The following is a 27,719-nucleotide window of genomic DNA, read 5'->3' as shown; positions in this document are numbered from 1 at the left end:
CTGAAGTCCTGACAATGAAGTCACAAATTATCCTGTGTGTAAAAAAAAAAGAAAGAAAGAGGGCAGCATCTAAAAATAAAGGTGGCTGCACAGGGGAGCTCTCCAGTGCACGAAAATTTTAGAAGTTCTTGTGTTCTCGAAAAACTAATGACATACGTTTAAAGTATATGAATTTGAATATAGCTGAGTGGGGTGGTTAAAACTGAGCCCTTGGAATCCCTGTTTGAATCTCAACTCTGCCACCTACTAGCTCTGTGACCTTGGATAAGTCATTTGACTTTTTTGAGCTCTGATATCTAAATCTGTAAAATGGGGCAGTGGTATCCCGTCTATAAGGGAATGAAATGAAATGGGGCATGTGAGGGCCAAACAGAGGGGCTGGCACGTAGGAAATGCTCAGTAGCCACCATTATTAGCATTCTATTAAAAATACCAGACATGCTCTTAATCAGAGGGCAACTGCAAAAGGATCACGCCAAAGGGTTGGAATTGTACGGGGAAGGTGAAAGACAGGTTGATGTGACACTTGGGGAAACCTCTGCGGAACACACCAGGGTTCTCCTGGGAAAATCATCAAGAAGGAAGGCGGACGTCGAGTCTGGAATAGCCAATGAGTTGTCAGAGGCCAACAGAGGAAGGACAGGGCAGGGACTCCTGCTGTCCCTGCAGCCTCTCCCTCAGAGGGACGTGCTGGATGACAAACACAGGATGCAACTGAAGGCCAGTCAAGGTCATTCCTCACTCCCTTGAATGAGTCTCACTCGCTGTTGCGGGGCAGGACACGGATAGAACCTGCAAACGTGATGGTAGGAGCTACCTTGAAGAATCACCGGGAAGGCTGAGCGGTCAGGAGTCTGCAACAGAGCCAGCATGGCTTTGATTTTAAACACGGGGAGGAGGATAGATTTAGAAGATACAGAGGTGCACTTAGTGCCCATGCCTGGCAGAGTTCTAGAAGTGGTGACTACATGGAGAGAATTATTGGAGAGGCCCACCTGGCCCACCTGCTTCTGCCCTCTGCCACCGCACAACTTATGCTCTTCTCAGTGTAGCAGCCAGAGGGATCCCCTCAAGTCCGAGCATGCCACGTCTGCCCAGGAGCCTGCTGTGGCTCCCTCCTACCTGGAGGAAGAGTCCAAGCCCTTCCAGTGGCCCAACCCCCACCTGACCCCCCCCCCCCCCACCTTGTCTGAGCTCAAGTCTCACAGTTGCCCTTCCCTTTCCTCTCTTGCTCTGGCCACACTAACCTTCTTGCTCTTGGCTTTCACCCTTGCTGTTCTCACTGCCTGGATCACTCTTCCCCCAGACAACTACTTGGTTTCCTCCCCCAAGGCTTTGCTCAAATGTCAGCTTCTCCATGAGGCCTTCCCAGAGCACCCCATGCAAGGCCCCACCCTCCCACCCATCCTCTTCCCTGACTTAGGTTTTTCTCCATAGTCCTCATTACCATCCTACATACTACAGATTCTTACTGTGTGTCCTGTCTATCAACTTTCTCTGCACATGAACATGCAAGGTCCACGGGCTCAGAGATTTGTACCTGCATCCCCGTTTCCTACCACTGTGCCACCCACAGAGTCATGTTCATTAACTATCTGTTGCTTGGGAGGGAGGGACAGAAAAGAAAGGAGGGAGGAAGGGAGGGAAGGAAAGGAAGGAAGGAAGGAAGGAAGGAAGGAAGGAAGGAAGGAAGGAAGGAAGGAAGGAAGGAAAGAAGGAAAGAAGGAAAGAAGGAAAGAAGGAAGGAAGGAAGAGGGCACAGTTAGAAAGAGGCTGCTAGACTAGGGTGACCAACCATACCAGTTTGTCCAGGACTGGGAGAGTTCCTGAAACAAAGGATTTTCAGTGCTGAGACCAGTAAAATTCTAACTGGTCACCTACACTCACTTAGCCAACTGTGTTTACTTCTCTGACGCGGGGACTAGGCTGCTAGCTCCCAGAAATGTCTCCAGCTCACTATCTCCACATTTCACAGCCTTCCACAAAGTCTATCTGTGGGAGGATGCAGAAACGTGGGCTGCGAGATAGTGTGTTTGAGCAGCGTGTGGTTGGCTGAGTGGCCGCACTAGACATGTTGATTGATGGAGCCAGTCAGGATGGTGGGAAGGCTGCGCGGTGAGCCACGGATCTGTGTCCTGGCTCCACAGTCTGAGCTGTGGATGAGCACGTGGAAGGCAGGGGAATCTTGAAGTGGCATGTACCAGGGAGGGAAAGCTAATATGCTCAACAATTGGGCCCGGTTTTGAAATCATCTCGATTGATGGAAATGACAGACCCTATGTAACAACTTAAAATGTAAAGGGAAATAAATCCTGCTTTCTATTTAGGGTTAAAGAAAAAAAAAACCCATCTGAAATGTACAGAAGAGACCAGGCTTAATAGCTGTTTTGTTTTGTGTTAGTTGCCCACACACTGGGTCCAGTGTGAAAGCAGAGACTCTCCCCCCAGAGATGGTGTCTAAACCGTCTAAACAGACCTCGAGGGGCGTCGTGGTGGTGCTGTCCTCCCGCCCGGCCCCACACACCTGAGCCAAGTACCGGGCTCGGTACCAGAGGAGAGGCTGCTCGCTCTCATTTGCTGGCTTTCTAGCTATTCTAGGACACAGCACCCGCAAAGCGCCTCTTACTCCTTCCCCCAGCTGGCTGTGGCCTTGAGGTGGTGTCTCTGCGACAGAGAAGAGACCCCTCCCTCCCTCCTCTTCCACCTAAGTTCTCTGGGATAGCCAGTGTTTAGGACTGGGGATTCAGCTGAAAGAGAGGTTCATCTAACTACAACTGTTTCTCCCCCCAAGAAGGAGGGATTCATTGTCAAGGGCGCAAGCAGTGTAAGCCCCACGGCAGTGCGGTGAGTCCCAGGAGCCAGGGCCGCATCCCCTTCCGCGGGGGGCTCACGGCTCCCACCATTCCCCAAGGGCTTCCTGCCTGCAACTGAGAAGGCTGTGCGAAAGGAGGGTAGCAAAGGGGACTCAGAACAGGTGTTCTGAGCTAGCAGGTCGAAGGCCCTGGGCCCCCGGCTGGGCAGGCGGCCACTCTTTGGGTTGCTAGGACCAGGCCCAGGGCTGGTAGGAAAGCTCTTGGTGGCAGTGGAGGTGGCTGACGGGAGGGGGCTGCAGGGCTCCCCAGGCTTCCCGGGGCTCTGGGGGCTGATTTAGGGGGAACGGCACTTTGATTCTTCGTGCCACGTGGGCCGGACAACAGCCAGCGCCCGTTGTCCTAGAGGAAAGGAGAGGCATCGATTTCCGACTCCTGTCTTTCGTGCTCAGCAACAGGCCCTGCCCCACGTCTTCCCCATGGGCTCTGGATTGGGGTATGGCCCCAACCCTCACCTATGGAGAACAAGCTAGATCCCAGAGGCCAGTTCCAGTCAGTGGGCGGGGCTGCCCGGAGTAAGTGACAGGATCCCAAAGCTCATCAGGAAGGAACATGGAGAAGATTAGGAATGTCGGCCCTGGGTGCCCAAAGGGGAGGGGGAGCCCGTCTCTGCTTTCCCAGCCCCCTCCCCTAAAGAGCACATGCCTGGCCCATGGGAAAAAGCTGGCATGAATGGGGCCTGCTGACCTCAGGGCAGAGGGTGGTCATTTCCTAATGGGGCCTGAGCAGCCCACCCGTGGAGGGGGAGGGGCGGACAGTCCTCCAGCCCCTTTCCTGACTCTCCTGGGAACGTACACCGACAGGTACCCCTATACACGCCGGGGCCTGCAGCGGAGGGAGTGAAACATTCTAGCCCCCCCAGGCCAGACTCCGGGGTTCTCAGAGTGTGGTCCCCCGACCAAGAGCAGCAGCGTCACCTGAACACTTCCTAGAAATCCAAATTCCCAGGTCCTCCCAGATCTAGAGCCCAACCTGGCGGTGGGCCCAGCCCCCTGTGTTCCGCAAGCCCTCAGGTGCTTGTGATGCAGGCCGATGCGGGCGCCCCCTGCCTGACAGAAAGAAGGCCTCTAGACCAGCTGCCCCCAAGGGCTGCAGAGGGGAGCCCTGCCGGCGGGCTGGGGGCGAGTGTCCTCTTTCTAGCTTCCGTGGGGCCGACGCTCCGTGTCCACCTGCGCATGCCTTTGCCATCTCCGTGGCGCAGTGGCTTGGAACCGCCCTGTGTGTCTGGAGCGCGGGGGTGCTCAGCCTCACGAGTTGCTTCTTCGGTCTCAGGAGACCCATGGCTTTCCTAGCCCCTTCCAGAAACAAGCGCTGTGGCCCAGTGGCCTCTGCTCTGGAGCTGCAGCCCCCTTGACCGGCCACAGCAGCCTCCCTCCTTCCCCCCCCCGCCCCGGGGTCTATGGCCTTTCGGACAGATGCTCCTCTTCACATTTGGTCCTAAGAAGTCAATCTGTCTTAGCAAACCAGGCTCATTGCAAATGATACCGAAATGGACCGGAAAGATCAATGCAGCAATTTCTTTCTCCCACAGTCCTCCCCTCCCCAAATCCTCTATCACCCCACACCCCCTCCTGCCCCAGTGAGCCAAAGTTCTTGCTGTCTTGATGATTTGCAATTCTCTGCATGACTCTGCCTCTTGGGTTTGTTTAATTAGAAATAGGCCGGGAAGTGCTTCCCAGGCACTGGCATGTTAATTGCTTATCAGGGAAAGAGAAGGGGTGACAACGTTTAGTAATGGAAATTTCCACTCTCTCCATCTCTCTGAGCTTTTCTCCGTTTTCTTCTCGCACCTTCTCCTCCCTTTCCCCATCAGCTTCTCCTGCTCTCTGCCCTTCTGCCCCCAGCTCTCCCGTTCACAGTCACAGGGGCTCTGGGGAGCAGGCCTGGACTCAGCCCTCCAGGGAACACCTGTGCCCTCTGTCACCATCTCCCTCTCCCCTCCTGTCCCAGCCCCTCCCCCCGCCAGCCCCTGGGCTCGCAGAGATTCCAGAGCAGAGGGCTTTACAGGTGCAGGTACGCTTAGTAGTCAAAGATGAGCTTCCTTTTGTTTCCTTTCCCCCCTTATTATTGTTATTCTTATTTATTTTTATTTTTTACAAAACAGGAGAAAAGAGTGAACTGGGTTGGGGGGAGGTGACACATTTCTCCACAAAGGTACAAAATTGCCTATAGAAAGTCAACCTCGCAGTGCCAACCCGGGCTTGCCAAGATGAGGCGTTCCTGGGCATCCCCCTCCCCAAATGTCTTTCAGATCCGGCCGGGGACCCACTGTGGGAGCGGTCCCCCAAGGTGGGGAGGAGAGGCCTCCCTCAGCCCTTGCCCAGGAGGGGAAAGAGCAAGCAACTGAGACTGTACAAAGAAAGAGAAGAGGAGGGGGGCGCATCCTGTTGGCCAAGGGCCTGGGGACACAGGCAGGGGACATCCAAGCAGAGGCCCAGGAGCCTCTGGGCACATAGACAACTAGGGAGATGGGAGGCTCTAGCCAGAGTCCTTCCTGTTCCTCGGAGATGCTCCTCAGAATGTCAGCAGACAGGCCCCCAGAAGGTAACGGGGACTTCGTGGAGGCGGCGGGAGCTGCAAAGCCCCGTCTGTCTTGGTCTGGCTGCCAGGCCTCAAGCACGCGGGTCCCTGTCACTTTCCGGGCAGGGCATCTGGCCCAGACTGCCTCCCTTTTGGTCAAAAGGAGTCCTAGTTACGTGTCTACTGCGGAGAGCAGGCTGAGCTTCGAGAATTTTGCAGCAATGGTGGGGACAGTGTTTCTGCTTCTGAAGACCTGGACAGCTTCCTTCCTGGATTCCAGGCCAGGATGAGGGGCGCGGACACCACTCGGACCGCGGGGGCACTCCAGCCCCAGAAAGCCCAGGCTGGAAGGAGAGGCCGCCCACCCACGCCCTGCCTGGGCTGAGCAGTGCCAAGGTGGGCAGCTAGCCCGGCTGCCAGCAAGAGGACAGCGAGGGCCAGCATGGCTATGAGCCCGGGCCGGTCCCCTAAGGCTCTGTGGCAAGGAGTGGCCTCCTTAGTCCTGGTCCATACGCATGCCAACTGGGTGTGGGCATCAGCAAAGGCCACTTGCAGGCAGGCCCAGTACTCCGTGGCCTGAAGGAGGCGGGTGATGTTGTAGCTGTGGGTGCCCCTCGGCAGGCGGGCCAGAGCAGGGGCGCCCTGGCCCCGGAGGGAAGAGGCGCTGGACCAGGTGAGGTTGGTAGAGACTGTGTTGGGTGGGGGGACCCAAGACAGTAGGATGTGATAAGGGTGGGTCTCCTGCACCCGGAGCTCCAGCCCCCGTCCCTTGTCCCGGCCTGGCTGCAGGGGAGCCCGGCCAACCACCACACTGACCGTCTTACTGTCAGCCCCCACCAGGTTCTGGGCCACACAGGTGTACAGCCCCGCCTCTTCCGCCGTCACCCTCCGCAGCTCGAGGGTCCCCTCGGGGTACACCCGGTACTTCCTGCCAGCACGGGCAGCCGTTAGTCGAACCCCGGCTGGAGTGACCCAGTAGATCTCGGGTTCCGGTTCGGCCAGGGCCCGGCAGTGTAGCAGCAGGCTCTCTCCACTGGCCACCTGGAGGCTGGGGGGGAAGCTGCGGGGGGAGATGAGGGGCAGGCAGTGGTCCGTCATCTCCCGGAAGGGTACCTCGCGGACTGGGCGGCGCTGGAGGTCTGGCGGCTCGGCACACAGGGTGGACTGTGGCTCGATGAAGCGGACACGGGTGCTCGTGGCATTGGCCCAGCGGATGACGCAATCACAGCGGATGGGGTTGCCGTGGAGACCCACCTCCTGCAGGTTGGGCAGGGACTCCACCGTCTGCTGGTGCAAGGCACTGAGAGCATTGTTGTTGAGCATGAGGGTCTCCATCTGGGGCAGGTGGTGGAAGGCGCGGGGGTGGATGAAGGACAGCCGGGGGTTGTTGGTGATGTCCAGCTTGGTCAGCTCGGGGAGGTTGACCAGGGCGAACTTGTCGATGGAAACCAGCTCCTCCATGTTGTTCAGCCCCAGCTCCTTGAGGTGCAGCATGTTGGCAAAGTCCCCGGGCCCCACCCGCTGGAGCGGGTTCTTGTTCAGGTCTAGGAACTTGAGCCCGGGCACCTGCTCCAGGGCCCGCCTGGGCACCCGGGCCAGCTGGTTGTCATAGAAGGAGAGGCTCTCCAGGCTTTGCAAGCCCTCCAGGGAGTAGTCGGAGATCTCCCGAAGGTTCATGCCTGCTAGCACCAGGCTGCGCAAATTGGCCAGAGGCCGGAAGTTCATGTCCAGGATGGCATCTACCTTGTTGCCACCGATCATGAGGATCTCTAGGTTGGGCAGCATCTCAAACCAGCGGCTGTCGATGGCCCGCAGCAGGTTGGAGTTGAGGTGCAGCCGCAGCAGGTTGCCGAGGCCAGCGAAGGCCCCGGGGGCGATGCGGTAGAGCCGGTTGTGGTTGAGATAGAGTTCCTGCAGGCTGGTCAGCCCTGCGAAGCTGTGGTCCTCCAGCCGGGTCAGCTGGTTCTCCTCCAGGTGCAGGCTCAGCAGCTGGGGCAGGGCACGGAAGTCACAGTCTCGAGCATCCGAAAATCTGTTCTGGGACAGGTCCAGCTCGGTGAGATTGGCCAGGTGGTTGAGCTCACTCCGGTCCACACGGACAATGCCGTTGCTCTGAAGGAGCAGGGTCTGTGTGCCCGCGGGCAGCCCGGGGGGCACGGCTGTCAGGAGCAGGTCGTTGCAGTCCACGGTGGTGGCCTCCCGGTAGGACGATCGTGGTGTATACCAGGGCCGGATCTGGCAGGCACACTGAGGGGGGCAGGGCACGTGCCAGGGTACCACGGGCACGGCGGCAGTGGCACCAGCCACCCAGGCCAGTAAGAGGGGGGCCACAAGGAGCCTCATGATGGAGCAGCAGGGTAGGGGACCATCCACAAGAAGAGTCTGGAGTCCTCCACTCTTAGCAGTTTGCAGGCTGAGGGTCAGCAGCCCTGCCAGGGCCTGGGGATCCACCCTCCCAGGACAGTCATTCTACGTGGGGATGGGTGGGCATCGCTTCTTACCCTTCTGGGTGTGGCTCTCCATCCTTGTCCGCTGGGGCTGGGCCGCTCATTCATTACCACACCCCATCAGGGCAGCCCTGGAAGAAGAGGATGCAGAGTAAGGAGGTGGCAGAGAAGCGGAATCCATTCCCTCTGCCCGTGTCACCCCTGTTTGCAGAGGGCAAAGGAGCTGAGAGAGATGGACTGGGCCACAGCCAGGGCTCCTGGGTTCTGTCCTACAGCCCTCAGGCTTTATTTTATTTTTTTAAATTGATTTATTTGTCAGAGAGAGAGAGAGAAGAGAGAAGAGAGAGAGAGAGGACAAGCAGGTGCAGCAGCAGGCAGAGGGAGCCTGATGCAGGGCTCCATCCCAGGACCCTGGGATCATGACATGAGCCGAAGGCAGACACCTAACGACTGAGCCACCCAGGTGCCCCAAGGGGTCCCACTCTTAAGCTTCAGTGTCCTTTTCTATTATCTGCTGGGGGAGTGAGTCTTCATGGAAGGAGGGAAAGATTGAACCAAGAAGCTTCCAGGATAACTCAGGAAGGGGTGTGTGTGCGTGCGTGTCTGCAGAGGAGAGGGGATGCTGGAGTTCCTGTCATCTCCACAGTCCTTCTGAGCCGAGACGTGTGGAATGGATTCTCCTACCTTTCTCACATCTCCCTGCCTCCCTCCTTGGCTCACTGGGTAAATGGAAAATAAAGTGAGAGTTTCCAGGCCTCCCCCTGAGCAGTGTGGGTAGGGGGTGGTGGAAACAGTACAGATTTTAAATTCCAGGGTGGGCTCTCAGGACCCTGGAAGTGGAAAGGCAGTGGTCCCTGAGCCCACACCCAGACTGGCTGGGGAAGGGGCTGGTCCTGCCTGGGGCCTGCTTGGGCTCTCCTCATGTATGGCTTTGGTTTTCCCCACTCTCCCTGCCCAACAGCCTGGCTGAGCTCCCTGGAAGGAGGAGGTGGGGTTAAGAAGCCTGGGCCTGGGCTCTCCCGCTTACCCACTGTGCATAACACTCTTAAGCTGAAGTTACCCTGACACGCCCCCCTTCCCATGTCTCCTTTTCACTGTCTCCTAGACAAGGCCTACTTGTTCTTTGTGCCTCAACTCAAGGTCAGTCACCTCCTACAGAAGCTTCTCCCAAACCTCCCCGCCCCGGGCTGGCCTAAGGGGCCCGCCTTATGCGCTTAGAGTGCCCCATGCTCCCCTCTGTCCTCACCCGGGCCACGTCTCATGGAAATGGCTCCCAGCTGGGAACCGGTCTTGGTCATCTCTGTGTTTGGGGCATACAGCAGCTGCCCAGTGGATGTTTACTGTATGAATCGATCTCTGTGGCTCCAGGGCCCCATCCCCTCAGGAGGGTCTCCCCACCCCCAGTGTAGAATCGAAGCCACTGTTCTTTCCCACCTCCCAGGTATGGCTAATCCAGGCTCTCCCACAAATCGCAAGGCCAGGCTGCGTCATCCTGGAGGCAAGGCCAGCCTTGGCCTACAACCAACATGGGAGAAAAACCAGGGGGCCTTGCTGCGCCCGGTCCCCTCCTGAGCAGAGGTCCCATTCGGGTAGTCTTCCAAATGCGGGTATCAGGGAAGCACCCCAGCACTTACTGGGCACCTGAGATCTGCCTGGACCCTTCCAAGACTCTGAATATCTTATTTCATTTAACCGTTACAACGTCATAACGAGTCGACAAGATAAGCATTAATACCCCTAGTTTGCAGATAAAGAAATTGAGGTTCATTAGAGGTTAAAGAACTTGGCTCAAGGCACATAGCCGGTAAGCGGCAGGAGACGGGAATCCACCCAAGTCCAGAGGTTGGGCCACTTACACCATCCTTCTTCGTCCCCAGGCCTGGCTGTGGCTGCAGGAGGCTGAGTGCCCATTCTTGTCCCCTGGGGTGACGTCTACTACCACCCTCTAGGCAGGGTCCTCTCAGCTGCCCAGAGGGGCTCTGTGCCCATCTCACTCCGCTTCCCGGATGCTGGGGCTGGGGAGGGGAGCAGTTGGAGGAGGGATACCTTCCCTTGAGCAGGAGAGCGGTACGCCTGTTTACATTTGACTACTTCCCACCTTCCTCTGCAGCTGTTTCTGAAGGTGGGAAAACAACCGTGACTTAAAATGCACAGAGGTTTTGTGTAGGGGTGTGTGTGCCCTGACACGTACAACTCAGAGCAAACAAACACACGTGTACACACGGACACATGCCCGCATACACGTGCGGAGGGGAGCCCAGGGAACTTGGCCACCCAAGCCGGGGAGTGGTGGGCAGGAAGAGGGTGGGGGATTCTGTAGTCTACTGTGTGGATGGAGAGGCAGCAGGAACCAGCTGAGCCCCAGGATGGCCCTGTCATGGGGCTGGACCTAGGCCGGCGCTTACATACCAGAGGCCCCTGCCTCCTGCCTAGACCTGGCATGAGGGAGCAGAACCCACCTGCAAGAAGATCTTACTATTACTTACCCCTTCCTACCAGAGCACACTGGGAAAAGGTACTGACTTCTCAGAGCATCTGCTCCTTATGTCTAAAGTGAGGTTGTCATTAGGATTAAGGGAGCTGAGTGTGGCACACAAAGAAAGAGCTCAATAAATGTGAGTTCTCGTCCAGCTCCGGTCATCCTCAGGGTTGGGAGACTCTGCAGCTACAGGACTTCTCAGGGGCAACAGATCCTGTTGCTCAATAAGCCCCTACGGAGCTTGCCCACTGTGGCCCAGCATGGCCGCCAGGTGGCATGGGGAAACAATGAGCAGAGATAAATAAAACGTCACACCTTTATGGAGTGACCCTCTGGCAGGACTGAAAAATGCAAAATGATAAGAAGAGCCCAAGACAGTTCTGAAGGGCAACTGGGCCTAGTGGAGCATCCTCCTGGCTTTGGCCGCTGACTGAGCCACAGGTGTCTCTCCTCCAACACCTTTGTTCTGACACCTTTGTCCTACAGATGCTCAGCCGTGTGCAGGGGATGAAGGAACCACTTAAAACTTAATTAAAAACCTCCTGAGACTCGCCTTTCCCTCTATCCCAGGCAGCACCCTCCTCCTCACCCCCTCTGGCTGGGCAGGTGGGTGAGGCAGAGTGCCTGCTCCTCAGCCAGGAGCCCAGGGCTGGCGTTTGGCACCCAGAGAGAGGTAGGGGCTGGATGACACGTTTGGCTGCACCCCTGATCCCAATGCTTGGCAAAGGCCCAGACAAGTCCTCCCCCTCACTGCTGAGCACACAGCCCCCTCCAGGGAGGAGCACTGAGCTGCCCACTCACCTGAACACGGGTTCAGGCCGTCTTGCACATGCCCACTCATGCCCACTCATGCAGGCTGATTAGCGATCTCTGCCGGGAGCTGCAGAGAAAGCTGATTGTCTTGTATCTATAATCTCCGGGTGAGCAGGAGTTCAGATGATTGTGTGGACACTTTCCCCAACTGGATTTCAAGCTCCTTGAGGCAGGGGCCATGTCTTACACGCTTTTTGTGCACCCAAAGCTCGGAGTGCAGGGCTGGGCACGCAGAGGGTACTGGTAAAGGACACCAGCAGTGAAACAGATGACCCTCCCATCAACCCCGTGTGTAGGCAGAGAAGGGATTATTCAGTCTGGTTCTGCAGCAGAAGCACCTGAGGCTTGGAGGGCTCACGTGACTTTTCAGAGGTTACACAGCTTCCATGTGGTGGGGTCAGAATTCGAACCTAGGTCTTGGACTCCAGAACCTGAGCCACCAGCCCAGCCAAGGCTTGCTGCCTGGTGGATCCAGGTCTGCCTTAAAGGAGCACAGCACCAGGCTGACCTGGAGTGCCTGCCTAAGAGCTGGCCTGGGTCCTCAGCTCCTCTTCCCCCACAGCCACCTGATGGGCCCCCACAGACACCTCTCCTTGATTTCGGGCTGGAGTGACACCACACCCCCCCAACTTGGACAGCACAGGGAAGACACTGTCCCTGTGTGAGTGTGGCTGGCCCTGGCACCACAGGGACAAACAGCCGGCAGGCTGCACACGGACCTCAGCCTGCCTTCTGATTGGGGGCTGGGGGCTCTTGGCCAGCCTCGGCTTTCAGTGATGGGAGACTGAAAGCCCTGGAGCCACAGTCAGGGAAGCAGGGCTGTCCAGTTCAGGTGCAAAGTTTCTTTTTCAAGAGCTGGCTCTGCAAGCTACGTGGGACCCACCTCTTCCAGGCAGCTGCTCTGGATTTAGCATTAAGTGTGGAATGGTCCCTTACACTCCCTATTAAATTCAGACCCTTGGCAAAGCTCTGAATGAAGTGTTTGGGAGAAGCTGTTGTCAAAGGCGGCTCCTTCTCCCGCCCCGCCCCCCCGGCCCCCTCCCTCGGCCCCCTCCCCCGGCTGAGTCCCGCCCCGCCCCGCCCCCCGGCTCAGTCCCGCCCCGCCCCGCCCCTGGCTGAGTCCCGCCCCGCCCCCGGCTCAGTCCCGGCGCTCCTGCGGGTCGTGACAGTGCGCTCCTCCAGGTGGTTTGGTGGATGCGGAGTCTCTCCCTCCCCTCCCTTCTCTCCCCTTCCAGGCAGCCTCCACCCAGCCTCCCAGAGCCAGAGCCAAGGGTCCGGAGGGAGGAGCGGTGGTGGTGGTCGATGGCCTGGCCTTCGCCGCTTCAGTGCCACGTCCCCCTGAGCTGCGGAGACAGATGGGCAGCATGACTGAGTGTAGCGTTGATAAACTCCGGCCTCCTCACCGGCAGATAAGCGGTGGGAGGGGCGCAGGGGGAGGGAGGCCAGCCCTCCATCTGCGCACCTGGCCTCCTGCTCGGCCTGGGAGGTGAGCCGGGCTCCTCACTCCCACCTCTCACTGAATCACAGACAAGCAGGACCTCAGAGCCGAGGAGGACTGAGCGTTTATCTAGCCTTGCAGCGTCTGAGTTCCATAAATTACTTATGCAAAGGAGGAGCGGTGGAGTGGAAGGAGCCTGGCTCTGCCGCTTACAGTGTGACCTTGGGCCAAGCAGGCAACCTTCTGAGTCTCAGATGCTTGAGCTGGAAAGGGGGTATTACCCTCCTCCCAGAACCACCGCTGGGGGGCGTGCAGGAGGTCAGGTGTACGAAGTGCTGTTCCTTCCCTTCATTCGTCCCCCTCACAGCTGCCTCTCATTCCATCTTACCACTTACTTCTCAGCTCTCACCTTTTGTGATAAACTTAAAAAAATATTTTGAACTGTAACATATGTACAGGAGAGCGCTTCCATGGCACTCGTCCCAAGTGGGCGGCTCCATGAATTTCCCCATTAGTAGGTACCCGGACAGCCACCAATCAGAACAAGATGTAAAGATTTCCAGCACTCCAGAAGGATCCCAGGGGGCCCTCCCAGTCAATATCCAGCCCCCACCTGCACTTAACCATTGTCCTGACTTCCATCACCATCCATCAGTTTCATCTCTTAAACCCAGAATTCCCCTTCATTTTCCATCACAACCTGGGACCGGGGTCTTTGGAAATGGTGGACTCTGGCTTTAGGGAACTCCAGAACTTCAGACTTGAAATTCCCTTACATCATCTTCCTGCTTCAAAGTGGGCTACGCTTCTCAGGGCCTCACACTATTCTTTTTTTTTTTTTTTTTTTAAGAGAGAGCACGTAGAGTGTGCATGCGAACGAGCAGGAGAGGGGCAGAGGGAGAGGGAGAGAGAGAATCCCAAGCAGGCTCCATGTCCAGCGCAGAGCCCGATGTGGTGACAGGGTCTTACACTTAATCAGCCATCTCCAAGAGGGCAGGGAGGCTGTTTCCTCTTATTCCCCTTTCCTGTTCTACAATTCCCAAACCTGGAAATTGCTGTACACCTTAGGCCCCTGCTCTGGTTGAGTCCTCATGGCCGGGTCTGTGCCATGTGCCTGGGGCAGGAAGATGGCAGAATGGCCTCCTGCCCCACGCACCCCTGGCCGCCCTGTGTCTCTCCTCCAGTCTCCCTTCCCCAAAGCCCTGCGGGGTCCTGGCCACCTCCTGGGTGGCATTGATGCTTCCTTTCCACCGCCAACCCGCTAGGTCTTCTCATTACAGAGAATGGGGCACCAGGCACGAGGAAAAATGTGGGGGTGGCCAGGGAGGAGCGGCCCAGACTCACTGCTAACTGTCCCCGGCCCTCTCCACCCGGCTGTGTCAGAGGCTCTTCCACTCGACTTGTCCCACATCCAACATCCCACATCTCCCACCACACCTGCTCTTGCTTCTGCCCTCCCACGTCTGTCCATCAGCAGCACTGCCGTCCAGCAGTCTCCAAGACCCGACATCTCCACCACATTGACCTGTCCCTCTCCCACCTCCCCACACCCACCACAGTGCTTGCACTGACTTTCCCCTCTCATTTCTTGTCGTGACCCTTACATCAGCCTCTTCGGGGGCCTCCAGCTCACCTCTCTGTGGTCGTCCCGTTCCCAGACACCCCATGCTCCTGCGAAACTGGACTTGCTATTTCCTTCCACACCTGGGGCCCCTCACTCCGTGAAGCCCTTCTCCAACTCCAACTGTCAGGTCCTCTTCAGCCATAAAAGCCCATCCCCTATGCCCCCTCCTCTGTGACACTTTCTACAGGTTTGACTCCCTCCGAGAAGGGTGGTCTCTCCCACCGCATCGCAGTCTCCAAGACTCTTCGAACAGACCTCCTCCTGAATAGCACCTTCCTCATGGTCAGTCCATGAGTCTGTCTTCCCAACCAGGCTGTGGGCTCGTGGAGGAAAGGGTGCTTTGTTTTTGCTTCATGTGTCCTCAGAGCCCCATGCAGGGCACACTTTCCCTGTAGGGGTTGGAGGCGTTCTACTGTGTGCACTGTTATCTCAACCCACGTAGTGGGTCATGAAAACAATTTAAAGTGAGTCACAATCTGCATTTAAAAAAAAATGAAACACTACAGAAAATATCACTGAATGCAGCTACACTAAGCACTGTTTTGAGAAGTTTTAGCTCTCTATTTTACATGCACACATACACACTTGTGCACAGTCAGGAACATGATGCAAAACCATGCCTTTTTTTTGCCCTTGGCTCACCGTGATAAAGGCTTGAAAACCATTATTCTACCGAGCATCTCTCCTGGGTAAGGTGAGTCCCTTCCGCTCTGGTTGATGCTACTGGAAGGATGACATAAAGCAGAGTCTCGGAAGAAGGCTATGACATTCCTGAGCGCCTGCTCTGTGCCAGGATTTCCAGTGGCTCCCAACCACCTGAGAGGAGGGTCCTTGACAAAGCGGGAAGCTCAAGCTCAGTGGAGCTGTGGGGTCAGACCAAGGCCCGCAGCTGGCAGGTGGGAAGCCCAGACTGGAATCCAGGGTGTCATTGCCAGCCCTTTCTATTTCCTTGGCTCTGGTGCCAGAAGCTGATTTCTGAGAGTGGGTGTGGGGGGGTGGCTGGAGGAGAATAGGGAGGGAAGTGGGAGGGCATCCCCTGGGGAAAGGATGCGGGGCTCCCTCCTCCACCCCTGCCCCCTTTCCTCTGCAGTGGGAGGAGTCAGCGTTCCAGGAAAAACCCCTCCCTGGCCCTGGAGGACAGGGCCTTGTCCTGAATCGAGGTCTCTCCATTCCCTGTCTCCTGGCTGGCCTGGGCAGAGGATGCTAGAATTCTGGTGTCTGGAAGGGAGCCTGACTCTTTCTTTCTTAATGAGCAGTGGAGGGTGCCAGGAGGGAGCGCATGGGCCATTGCCCTCTGGCTGCACTGCTCTGCACAAGGCTGCAGGGGAGCAGGGAGCGGTGCAGGCTGAGTCTGCCGTCGCCCTGTCCTGCCAGGTTCTGCTGATCATCTGCCCACCTGCAGGACGCCTGCCCTGACCCCTTGACCCCTCTCCCGGCTCCCACAATGCCCCAGCATCCCTCCATCATGAACCGCTGGTTCCTTTCAGTCTGTCTCTCCCACTAGACTGTGAGGCCCTGCTCCCAAGTCTGGCACACAGTAGGAGCTCGGGGACCATCTGCAGGACAGCAAGAGGGAGGGCAGCTGAGGCAGAGCAGGGAGAGAGGGGGGCTGCTTGCGCCAGTGCTCCTGGAGACCAGGCCAGTCAGAGTCTGCGCTCAGGCCCTTCTGCGTCCTTTCTTGGCACCTGGAAGGAGACACACACTGCTCCTGGGGTCTGTATCCTTAGGCATGCACCTGGCTCCCCTGGCCCGGGCTTGCGCCTTCCCTCCGGTGGAGAAGGCACTTCTCTCTGACTCAGGCTTCTCTGCCTCTGGATTCGACATGATCCTACGACGATCCTCGCCCTTCTAGAGCTCTCCCAGGCTCCCCCTCCAGAAATCCTGTGGACTCCACCAAGCCCTCTGAGAGCGTAGGTTAGTGGTTCAGGGGTGGGCTCTAGAAGCAGCTCTGCGCCTGAATCCTAGTGTGGCTGTGTGACCTTGAGCATCCTCACTTGGGTTCTTCCTCTGGGCATGGGGAGAGAGCCTACCTCATGGGGGAGCCTGAGAGAGATGATGTCTGTAAAGTGCCTGGTGTTCAGTAGCGCCCTCTTCTTGTTTTATCCACCTCAGTTTGTCTGAGGCCCAGCCCCTGGCTTCTAGACCATCTCTGCAGCAAGCCAGCACCAGACTGGCCCGTCCATGGTCGTGTGGCCTCTAAGACAGGCACCGTCTCCTAGGGACTCTTCCACCGCAGGCTGCCACTCCTTCCCTGTGCAGCTGGCTGCCCTCCCTGGGACCTCCAAGTGGGGTCCTGTTTCTAGTCTCCAGGACAGCTCTGGGACCCAGCTCATTTATAGGTCACTGATGTCCAACACAAATCTCACCCAATAAACAACAAGGCTCCTCCTGGCTTAGGTGAGCAGTGGCTCTGTTCCCCCCAGATGCTCTCTGGCAGCTGGGAGAGGGCCCCTCTTAGTAGCCGAGTTCTAGATGTCCCGCCTGCCAACAGCCCATGGTCATTCCACACTGGCTGTGGATCCTCCCAAGCCCAGCTGCTGACCCGTGAGCCTCTCCGGCCTCCCTCCCTGTCACTCTCCATGGCCCTCCTACAATCAAGTGGGGGTGCTGGGCAGTTCCTGCATCGTCTGGAAAGGCTCCCCTCCCCCGCAGCCAGGGCCCCAGAATATCTCTTCAAACACAGTAGATCCCTGGAAGCTAGGTGCAAGGGCAGGGGGAAGGGGTGTGTTTGGGGGTAGATTTCGGAGAGATGCAAGCCATGCTCTCTCCTGCCCCTGAGCCTTTGCACAAGCAGGGTCCTTGCCCAAAAGGCCCCTTCCTCACCTGTGTATCTCAGGACTTCCTTCCCATCCCTGAAGTCTTCCCTGACTGTGGCCTCTCCTACAAATTCATCAATCCCTTGCTCCTTCCCCCCTCCTCTGAGAGCCCACACCTCCTCTCAGACTGTGAGCTGTCCCGGCACAGCTCTGTGGTCCCAGAAAGAACACAGGGAATCAGCGCTGTCCGAGGTGAATGGGGAGATAGACGAGGAGGTTTCTCTCTCCACGGTGTTGGGGGTGGAGGGAGGGACGCCAGGGCACACTGGGGGTCAGGGGAGATGCCCGGGGCAGGGGGGGGCAGGGTTTGGGGCCTGGAGAAAGGGAGGAGAAAGGGAGGCAGAATGAATGGGGAGCAGACCAGTTAAACAAGGAGAAAGGCCAAACCTCTTCTAACGGAAAAGGAAAATGAAATCAGAATGAAAATTGATGAGGCGGAGAGACAAAGAGACTCGTCTCATCAGCAGGTTTGCCAGATGAAGCTCGGAGATCAATCACGCAGTGGAAGGAGCCTCGGTCCCGGCGCGGGGCAGCCTGCGGGATAAATGGCTGCGGCTGAGGCCCCGGCAGTGACGATGGCCTGTCTGTCCTCAGCACCTCCTCAGGGTCCCCTTCCCGGTGCTGCTGGCCTCTCCCCATGCAGCCCGGGTCAGGCCTGGGAAGAGCATTTCTCAGAAGCTCTATCCAGCCTTCTCCGCCCCTGGCCCATCTTCCCTGAGGCCCGGAGCAGGAAGCAGAGGTCAGGACATGGGAACCAGTGGTAGAGGACACAGGAGAGGACTGGGCTGCATTCTAGTCTCGGCTTGGGGACAGACCCTGGGACATGTCCTCTCACTTCTCCGGGCCCTGGGCTCCTCATCTGTGAAACGAGGTGGTTGGGCTGGAGTAGCAGCTCTCAAACTGTGGTCCCCGGACCAGCCATGGCAGCGTCACCTGGGAACCTGCTAGGAAGGCAGGTCCTTGAGCCCAGCCCAAGGATGACTGCAGAATCAGGAGCTCAGAGGGTGGGCCCTGGGCTGAACAAGCCCTCCGTTGCGTGATTCTGGCAGATGCTCCTGCTCAAGAATCGCCGGGCCAGATCATCTCTAAGGCCCCTCCAGCTGAGATCAGAACTCCGTCAATAGGAACGGTGTCAGCTGGGAGCGCTCAGTGACAGCCACGTGGATGATGAGCTTCTCATCACCATGCTGACAGTGAAGGCTCGGGTATCCCAGACCCCCTCACCCTTTGTGTCCCGGCTGCAAGGAAACGCTTTACCCAATGAGCATTAATAGAGCCCCGACTGCATTCTGGCCCTGTGAGGGGGTAGGGATGCAAGGTGATGGGAAGGGCAGGCAGAGAGTCGCAGATTAAAAAAAAAACCTTGATCTACTAACATTTGATAAAAGCGGCACAGAAGTATATACTGAGGGCAGCAGGGGCACAGCCTAGAGGAGAGAACACGATTCTGCTGCATGTGGGAAGCTGGGCAAATTTACTAAAAGTCAATGAATTATACAAGAGAAGTGAGTGGAGTTGATGGTATGCAAGTTGTATTTTGATAAAGTTCTTTAAAGCAAATGGAAATGTTGCCTACATCAGTAGGTCAGTAGATGCAGAGGAAGTGTTGCCTACATCAGTAGGTCAGTAGATGCACAGATGGTGGGAGGCATTCTACGCATATCGGGGACACCAGGAGCAAAGGTCCTGGAATGAAAGCAGATGAAGTGAATTCCAAGAACTGCGTGGTCCCCCGTAGGGCCCGAGAATGTGGGTGATGTGGCAAAGAGACTGGAGCAGCCGGTTGGAGCCAGAATGGTCTGGACATGATACTGCATGCAGAGTGTGGCCAAAGGGGCATCCAGGCAGCGGCTACCACTGTCACCAATAATAGTCTATCAGGACAGGATGCACCTTGCAACTTCAGTTCTTCCGTGTTTGTGATCCCATGTGATTCTCACGAAAGCTCTGGGAGGTCATAGGTGTCATTACCCCATTTAAAAAAAATATTTTATTTATTTACTTGAGAGAGAGAGAGCGTACACGCGCGCGCCAGAACAGCGGAGGGGCCGAAGGAGAGGGAGAGAGAATCCCAAGCAGACTCCCCGCTGAGCGTGGAGCCCAACGCCAGGCTCAGTCCCACAACCCCGAGATCATGACCTGAGCCGAAATCAAGAGTGAGCTGCCTAACCGACTGAGCCACCCAGGCGCCCCGAGTCATTATCCTGTTTTACTGGAAAGGATATTAAATGACTTGCCCAAGGTCCTACAGCAAACAAGTCCTGGAGCCAGGGCTAGAAGATACACTGTACTTCCAAGGCTGGCCCTTATTTTCCCGGTGGGACAGCAGTGCTGCTAACGGCAGCTGTTGATTGAAAACTGATTATGAGCCTGGCCTCCAGCCAGCAGCCTGACATGAGCCTGCGCTGAGTGCTCAGAGGCACGCTATGAGAGGGGGTTAGAGCCCTATTTCCCAGATGTGAGAGGGTAGGGACCTTGCTCAAGAACATCCAGCTGGTAGAGAGAGGACTCAGACGAGGTTCTGGCTGGTGCCAAAGCCTCAACCCTGCTCTAAAACCTGTGCTCTAGACCCTGACCTCACATCCTCCTCCTCCCATCCCCCACTGCCCAGTTCTCCTAGGACTCAGAATGCAATGGGGGAGATTTCCAGTGACTTCTTATTCAACTTCCCTTGGCGTGGGCCAACACAAGAGAAAGAAACTGGCCCCTGGCCTGGGCTGAGCAGCCCCCCTTTCCTTGGAAAGGGAAGGCCCTTTCCAACCCGGCAGAGGCACCCTCCCCTCCAAGCCCGTCCATGCCTTCTGAGCCCAGTGCACCTGCTAGGGGATGGGGGGGCCCCCGCGGGTCGCAGAGCCCAGAGGATGGAAATGCCTCCGTCTCTGATCAATAACAGGCATAATTCAGTGACTGCGGCAAGTACAAAGGAGCGTAGGTTAAATCAATATTTAGAAGCTTCAAAATTACACTAATTAAGAACAAGTCTTAATGATTTTTACTGTTGGGGAATAAAAAAGATAAAAAGCTCACGATTCTACCTTAGTAGCTTGTAATACTTTGGGAAGAGCAGAAGACGAAGCGTGCCCCCAGCCAGCCCCCCTTTCTGCATTGCAGGAGAGGGGAGAACCTTCTCCGTGGTGGCATGGGGAAGAGAGAGGGGGAGTGGGATGGGGCACAGCATGCAAGCAGCATGTTGTAAAAGGCCACTGGCTTGGGGTAGGGACCATTATGGGTTGAACTGTGAGCCCCAAAAGATATATTTAAGTCCTAACTCCCAGTACCTGTGGATGTGGCCTTAATCTGGAAATCGGGCCTTTGCAGGTGTAATCAAGTTAAGATGAGTTCATACTGCATTAGGGTGGGCCCTCCTCCAGGGACTGTTGTCCTTATAAGAAGAGGGGAGTTTGGACGCAAAGAGGCACAGGGAGAATTCCATGTGATGGCACAGACAGAGATGTAAGTCTGACAACTTTGAGCCGAGGACTGCCAAGGGCCGACTGCCAGCCCTGGGAGCTAGGAAGAGGTGAGCAAGGAGTCTCCCCTGGGGTTTCAGAGGGGGCTTGGCCCTGTCACACCTTGACTCCAGACTTCTGGCCTCCAGAACTGAGATGATAAATGTCTATTATTTTTTTAAAATTTTTTATTGTTATGTTAATCACCGTACATTACATCATTAGTTTTTGATGATAAATGTCTATTATTTTTAAGCGCCCCCAGTTTGTGGAGCTTTGAGAGGGCAGCCCCAGCACACGGCTACAGGGCACTTGGATTCCAGTTCCGTTTACTAACTGTACAAGCCTGGCAAGATGCTTCCCCTCCAGGAGCCTCGGTTTTCTCCTCTGAGAAACAGGGATAAGACTAGCACCTTCTGTCTCTTGTGCAGAGATATGGTACAGAGGAGATGAATACATGAGTGTGAAAGGTGCACCCTGAGCTGTCAGTGCTACACAAATGTCACGAGGGCTCATCGCTGGCGGCAAGAATCTGGGAAGGGGCCCAGGAACCGTCTGTCGGATGGTGCCAGCTCGTTGGCCCGGTCTAAAAACCCAGTCAGATCCCAGGTGTGAGATGTCTGCATCGTTAGAGATATTATATCCACGAAGGGGATTTTATTGTTGTTCTCAACACTATTTTTTTTTAAAGATTTTACTTATTTATTTGAGAGAGAGACAGAGAGAGAGAGAAAGTGAGAGAGAGAGAGAGAGAACACGAGCAGGGTGAGGAGCAGAGGGAGAAGAAGACTCCCCGCTGAACAGGGAGCCAGATGCGGGGCTCAATCCCAGGACCCTGGGATCATGACCTGAGCCGGAGGCAGACAATCAACCGACTGAGCCACATTGGTGCCTCTCAATACTATTTTATTTGCTGCCCATTTAGCCCTGGTTTTCTCATCTGTAAAATGAAAGGCTTGGACAGCATTATTTTATAGGTATTTTCCGGCATCATTCTCTGGGCTTATTTATGTATGTATTTTAAAAGGATAGTATGTCTTAACAGCCCAACCTTGGTAGCCCGGGACAGTTCAGAGGGACGCCAGCTAAGAGCCGTAACAAGAGATCAGGAGTGTTCTGGTGCTTTGCACCCCTCCTGCTGGGTTAACGGAGGCGGACCCAGAGCACTTTTCCTCTGTCTTCCCTCGAACGTACCAGGCATGAAAGGAACAGGAAACTACGTAGGCAGCAAATAAAATCTCTATTGATCATGAGATGGCTGGCATCCCACTCCGGCTGGCTCCCAGGACTGTTCGTCTTAAACACACATTTCTAGAGATCCACTCGTACGTAATACGGGAGCTGTGTCTTGTTAAAGTGTGGTGGGACAGGGCGACTGAGCGCGGAGTTGCTGCCCCTCTGTTGGGCCCTCTTCCAGGTGTCTGGGGGCAGATAAGGTTCTCAGGTAACTTCTCAGAATCTTGGAAGGAGCTGCACCTTGCTGCAGTGGGGTTCTCAAATAGGGTGGCCAACCTTCCGGCCCTGTGACAACCAACATTCTTCCCAGATGGTATTAGTGTGGAGAAGGAGCATCTGTTTGCACATGGCCCTCCCAGGATGGGTGACACCAGCAGCATAACCGTGATAATGATCGCCACGGGCCATGCCCTGAGATTCACCGCCATGATGCCGCACCATCATGGTGGCTGCCACACCTGCCTCCTACCATCTCCACCATTAACACCAGCCCCATCGCGCTGCCCTGGCTGCCATCACCACACCCCATCACCTCCTCCATCTATTGCCACATCACAAGTACCCTATTCATCATATGAAAGTGTGTATGGTTTCATCACCGTGACAGGTATGGAATCTGAAACAGATACGGATTTTGCCACTGGAAATACACGTTAGGTGGTAAGACCTCTATAATGCTAACACGAGACTGAGTGGATTCACATGGACCCAGAGGCCGCCCGCAAACAAAGCATGGGCGTGGTTGTATGATGCACACAGGGAGAGCACCAGGGGAAGGGAAGCAGGCAGGGGACCTCCACATTCTGCTTGGGGGAAATAAGAATGACCGTCCTTTGCTTCTTATTATTTCTGTATTTCTGAGCTCTGGCTGCACCATCGAATCATAGAGGGATCTTTTATTTTTTATTTTTAATTTTTTTTAAGTAACTCCTCACTGGGAAGTTCTCCAAAGTGGGGGACTCACACCCTGAGATCAAGACCTGAGCTGAGACTAAGAGTCACAGGCTTAACTAACTGAGCCGCCCAGGCGCCCCCATATAGGGATCTTTTAAAATATTCTAATGCCTACATCTCACTCCAGTCCAGTGAAATCAGTCTCTGGGGGTATGATGCAGGCATGGTATTAAAAACAAAAAAAACCCACAAAAAGAAAACAAAACAACTCTCCAGGATTTCTTTGTATGTAAATCTTACATCAAAAGAGAAAACCCTGTAAACCGAAATTGAACTCCATTGTCGTTGATGCTGAAGTATTTAGGGAAAAGTGTACTGATGTCTGCAATATCCTTTGAAATGCACCAAAAATAAGATGGATTGATGGATAGATGGGAGAGGGAGGTGAGAACAAGTCTAGGAAAAGGTTAAGGGTAGAATCTAGATGGTGGGTATATGGTTGTTCGCTGCAAAATCCCTTCAACTTTGCCATATATATCAAATGTTTCATAATAAAATATTGGGGAAAAAAATCCCCAAGTGGTTTAATAGGAAGCCAGGACTGAGAACCACTGCATCTGATGGAAAAATCCATACCCATGTGTGTTTCTCTTTCCTTCACCTTCCCTTTGTGGAAGAACATCATCCCCACCCCCCAACCCCGCCTGCCCCTCCGGTTCTCATCATTTGCATCAGAATCTGGCCCAGTACTCCCCAACCCTTCTTTGGTCAGGGCACACACAGGAACGTGTATTTGTACAGTGCCCCTGGGGAAGCAGAGGTGGCTGCCTGCAGCAGGAGGAAGCGGCTGGGGAGGGGCCACGCTGCTCCCCCCACCTCATGGGGTGGCCCTGAGCGCCCAGGGCTGTGCCTGGGACCCACCGTGGCCCTGCTGGTCGGCTGGCTCTGCTCTGCTCAAATACCCCCGAGTGTCCCCTTTCTAAAGCTCTGGCTCAGCATTCTTAGCAGGGATTCAATGCTATCCCAGAAAAACCAGAGCAGAGGCTATTGCAGTGCGTGCATGCGTGCATGCGTGAGTGGTGGGGAGGACACTGCAGGGCACGCGTGAGTGGTGGGGAGGACACTGCAGGCAGGGCCGACCCCACGCCTCATGCCTCATCTGCATGCTCCTCCACAGCCTGCCTGCCCTGCGGGGGAGCGCCATGGCAACACCGTGCCCTTTAAACACGCGAGTCTCTGCTCCCCGCGCAAAGCTGCATTAGGCAATTTAATTAAGGAGCTGGCGGCAGACAAACTTTGTGAGTTAAAGGCATTTTATTAAATCCCACTGTATTATGCAGCTCAGATCCCCCAGGAGCTGCAGAGCTGGGGGAGGACAGAGAATTTGCTGGGGTTTTCTTTTCTCTTCTTTGCTTTTCCTGGCCTCCCTTCTGCTTCATGAAAGCATTCACTGAGCGTAGGGGGCCCAGCTGTGACAGCCCCCCCGCCCCCTCCAGCTTTGGGCCTTGGCCTAGGTCTGCGGGCAGCAGTCTGGGGACCATGATCAGCAGCACGGACCCTGAGTGTCGCCGTTCACAGAGCGTCTTCACACTCGGTACCTCTGGGGCCAGGCCTCCGACCCTGCTGCAGGATCCAGCACACACGCCTCCCGATGCCCGCACCAAGCCCTGTGCTTCCAGGCATTATCTCACTGAGTCCTCCCACACCCTTGGAGTATGCCCTGCTGGCATTCTCCTTTTATAGCAGGAGAAACTGAGGTTTGCAGACACTAAGTAGCTTGCCCAAGATCTCGTAAGTACAATGCGTGGAGGAGAAGCAAGCCCAGACAGGCCTAGCGCAGAGGCCATGGTTCAAAGCAGGACTCCCTGCTACCTCCCAAGGTTGGGTCTTCTCCTCTTTCACCCTGCAGAATGGGTTCCACTCCAGACACCCAGCCAGGAAAACAATTCCAGGGCGAAGCTGGGTGGGAGTGGGGGTTCCAGGACCCTGACCTCCTAACCCATCAGGCCTAGAATGTGTGAAGTTGTCTCATGAAAGTTACACCCAGGCCCCGGGAACTTGCCGACAGGCTCAGAGGGTCCAACCCCTCTTCCTGGCCACCCATCTCCATGTAGGACCCAAGGTCAGGAAACCAGATGAAGAACACTAGGATGCAGGTAAGAGAGAAAGTGTGACTTGCCAAGAAACTGCAGCAACACCCAATCTGCCCTAAGTGGAGAGGGCTTTGGGCCTGTCTATGGGGGCCTGCCACCAGGTTCCTGCCCCTGGGCTGGGGAAGGGTCTCTGGGGCTCTGTGAGCCCACCAGAGGACCCTGTCCTGACAACACCTTCCTCTGGCGGGTCTCCTCAGCTCCTCAACTTTGGGAGTCCCTCCTGTGTGGGGAGTCCAAGCATAGGAGTCCAGCATGACCCCTGGGCAGCTCAGGAGAGGCCCACTGTCCACTTGGGCTCTGGTAGGCCCTTGGGCCTCCAGGGCCTCCTTAGCCTGCCCAGTTGGTCAGCCAGGCCTGAGGGGAGAGCCCAGGCTTAGGAGCTGTGCCGGGGGTGGGGGGGAAGCCTCTCCCCGTGCAGACATTCCCTGCACCCCGCCCTGGGCACGGCACGGCAGAGATGAGTGAGACACGGTGCCTGCTTTCCAGATCTGTCCTGGGGGACAGTCCTCTTGGGCTCAGTGTCCTCAGTTCTAAAATGGGGACAATGACATATGCCCTGCAGGCTAAAACAGATGCAAAAAACCTAGTTAATTTCATTAAGGCTGCCAGGGACTTGGCCCTTGTCTCTTACTCCTCACAGTAACTCTATTATCCCCATTATGCGGATGGCAAGGATGAGGCTAAAAGAAATGAAGCCTCTTTCCCAAGGTCATACAGCTAGTCAAGGGCAAGAACCAGTGCTCTTAACAATGCATATCTATATAAAACATGCACATGATATGTATATGGGCATCTACATGTATATATTACATGATTATATATTTTAATAACAGCGTTGAGATAACAATTCATGTACCATAAACTCACAATCACATTATATCTGAAAAAGAAATTTAATAGCTGGATTTGCCACCAGGCTTAAAGATATATTCTTGTCTGCTAGGAGGACACAGGTTTTGTGAATGTGGGCTGCATCGTCTTGGAACAGGCCCTTGGGAGCTGTAGCGAACCCCACTGCTCCTGGAGGCCTGTGTCCTTTGCCCCTCCCCCACCCTTGCTCTTTATCCATCACCACCCTCTCCCTGCCCCTGCCAGACCCTCAGGTTTCCACCTGACTCTGGGGTCTCCCGTATCTGTCCCCACTGTCTCACTCCACTTAGCAGAAACTGAGACACAGCTGTGGGTGCTAGCCCCAGTGACCCCCCTCCCTGAGAAGTCCCTGGAGGGGTGGCTGTGTGTGCGGTGGGGGGGCGGGCAGCGCATCAGGGAAGGCAGGGCTGGCTGCCGGGAGGGCCAAAGGGCCCATTCAAGGGACCTCAGTTCGACACTACCACCAAGTCTCCCAGGGAAAAATCCGCCTCTGAAGGGTTTGGCAGTAAGAGATCTTGTCTGGGTGGAAATTCAGAGGTTTTGATCCCAGCTCCACCACTTACCAACTTTGGGACAATCTCACTGAGCCCTGTTTCTTCTCATCTGTCAAATGGTGACAAGAATGTCTGTCTTGAATTTCAATAGGTACCATTTATTGAATGCTTACCATGTGCTGGGCCTTTTACAAAGCTTATTTCTTACTTAGTCCGCACAACCTGCCCCCCACCCCCTGCCGCCATGAGAGTGACAGCGAAGTGACAGCACAGAGAAGTTAAGCAACTTGCCCAAGATCACACAGCTAGGACACAGAGAAGCCGTGACTCAAGTCAGGCACTGTGTGATGCTGAAGTCCTCAACTGCCAGGCTGGGAGGGAGCCTATGGAATGACGTGTGCGAAAGTGCTTGTGAACAGAAATCTCCAGAACAACGAAAGCAGGGGGTCTTCCCGCGGACCCTCACATGGCTCTGCTATATAGAGCTTCACCAGCTTTCTTCCAGTAAGAATGAGTGTTCCAGGGGCGAGTCACCCTTCGCTCTGCTGGAGCAGCATGGGCAGTAGACATGTGTATGTGTGCGTGTGAGCACGTGTGTATCTTACACAAGCATGCGTGTGTGTCAGGGGAGGCAGCGGGCAGAGAGGTGTGTGCCCAGCTAGGTGCACCAGCTTGGAGCGGAGTGGATCTTGGAGGGGAGTGGATCTGGAGGCTGTACTTTGCCAGTGCTTGCTCTCCTGGGCACAAGGCCTGGGTGGTGCCAACTTGTTTTCATAGCCATTTTCCCAGGGAATTAACAGGGGAACATTCTCCTCTGTAATAAGGATAAAAATAATAATAATTAACACAGCTGTAGCTTATATTTCTCCAGTGCCTCTCTCCCCAGACCTCAAAACTCTGGGCCTACAGCAAATCTGCTGGCATTATAGCCCCACCCTGGGACCCGGGAAGCCTCAGCATCACCACGCTTTCCGACTCCTCCAGCTCGGAGGCCAGCGCAGGTGCACACGAGACTGACCTGTCCCTCTAGCTGCCACGGCAGGGCTGGGAAATGACCCCGGGCCTCCCCGCTCCATCCCCCTCGCGTTCTGGGATGGCCTCGCGCCCAGGAGTAGGAGAGAGGGTCAGGGAGGGAGTGAGGTGTCAGCTGTCTTTGCCCAACCTCCACAAGTGCCCTCATCACCACCCCTGGGCTCCCGCACACAGCCAGTTCTGCCTCGGGGAGGACTGCCGCCCCGCTCCTACAGCCCGCAGGGACCCAGCCGGCGGGTCCGGTCCCTGCAGAGGATGGCTGATGGCTTTCTCTGGTCCCAGACAGGAGTCATTACGCACCAAAGGTCTACTGTAAACAGGTGATAAGGCAGCTTTACTCAGGGCGCACATACTTCCAGCCAGGGAGGGACAGGAGCTTCCAGGGGTGGCCAGGGTGGGGGTGGGACCTTGCCGCAATGGGCTCTTCTCCAAAGCAATTTCCAGGGAATTCAGTGCAAGGTGGCGCTCCCAGGGTCCCGAGGGGCGGGGAGCCGGACAGAGTTTCAGACAGAGAGCCCACGACAGATTGCCCAGGCAGCCTACCCACTCCCTGACGGACACCAAGAATAGCAAGCAATTTAAAT

At 55.8% G+C, this 27,719-nt stretch overlaps 1 protein-coding gene across 1 annotated transcript in view; it reads right to left on the bottom strand.

Annotated features, from left to right (window-relative positions):
* Positions 1–4,914: 4,914 nt before the first annotated feature.
* Positions 4,915–27,719, bottom strand: part of LRRN2 (leucine rich repeat neuronal 2) — a 62,693-nt gene continuing 39,888 nt past the window's right edge. Inside the window, exon 2 of the mRNA XM_045876972.3 lies at positions 4,915–7,968. Coding sequence (XP_045732928.1) covers positions 5,571–7,733 — 2,163 coding nt within the window. The 5' untranslated portion in view covers positions 7,734–7,968 and the 3' untranslated portion in view covers positions 4,915–5,570. The remainder of the gene's footprint in view (positions 7,969–27,719) is intronic.

The sequence above is a fragment of the Mirounga angustirostris genome, unplaced genomic scaffold (assembly GCF_029215605.1).
Source record: "Mirounga angustirostris isolate CCGP_5_RB_7025 unplaced genomic scaffold, mMirAng1.0.hap1 SCAF_6, whole genome shotgun sequence".
NCBI classification, from domain to species: domain Eukaryota; kingdom Metazoa; phylum Chordata; class Mammalia; order Carnivora; family Phocidae; genus Mirounga; species Mirounga angustirostris.
This window is presented reverse-complemented; position numbering and strand designations above follow the sequence as displayed.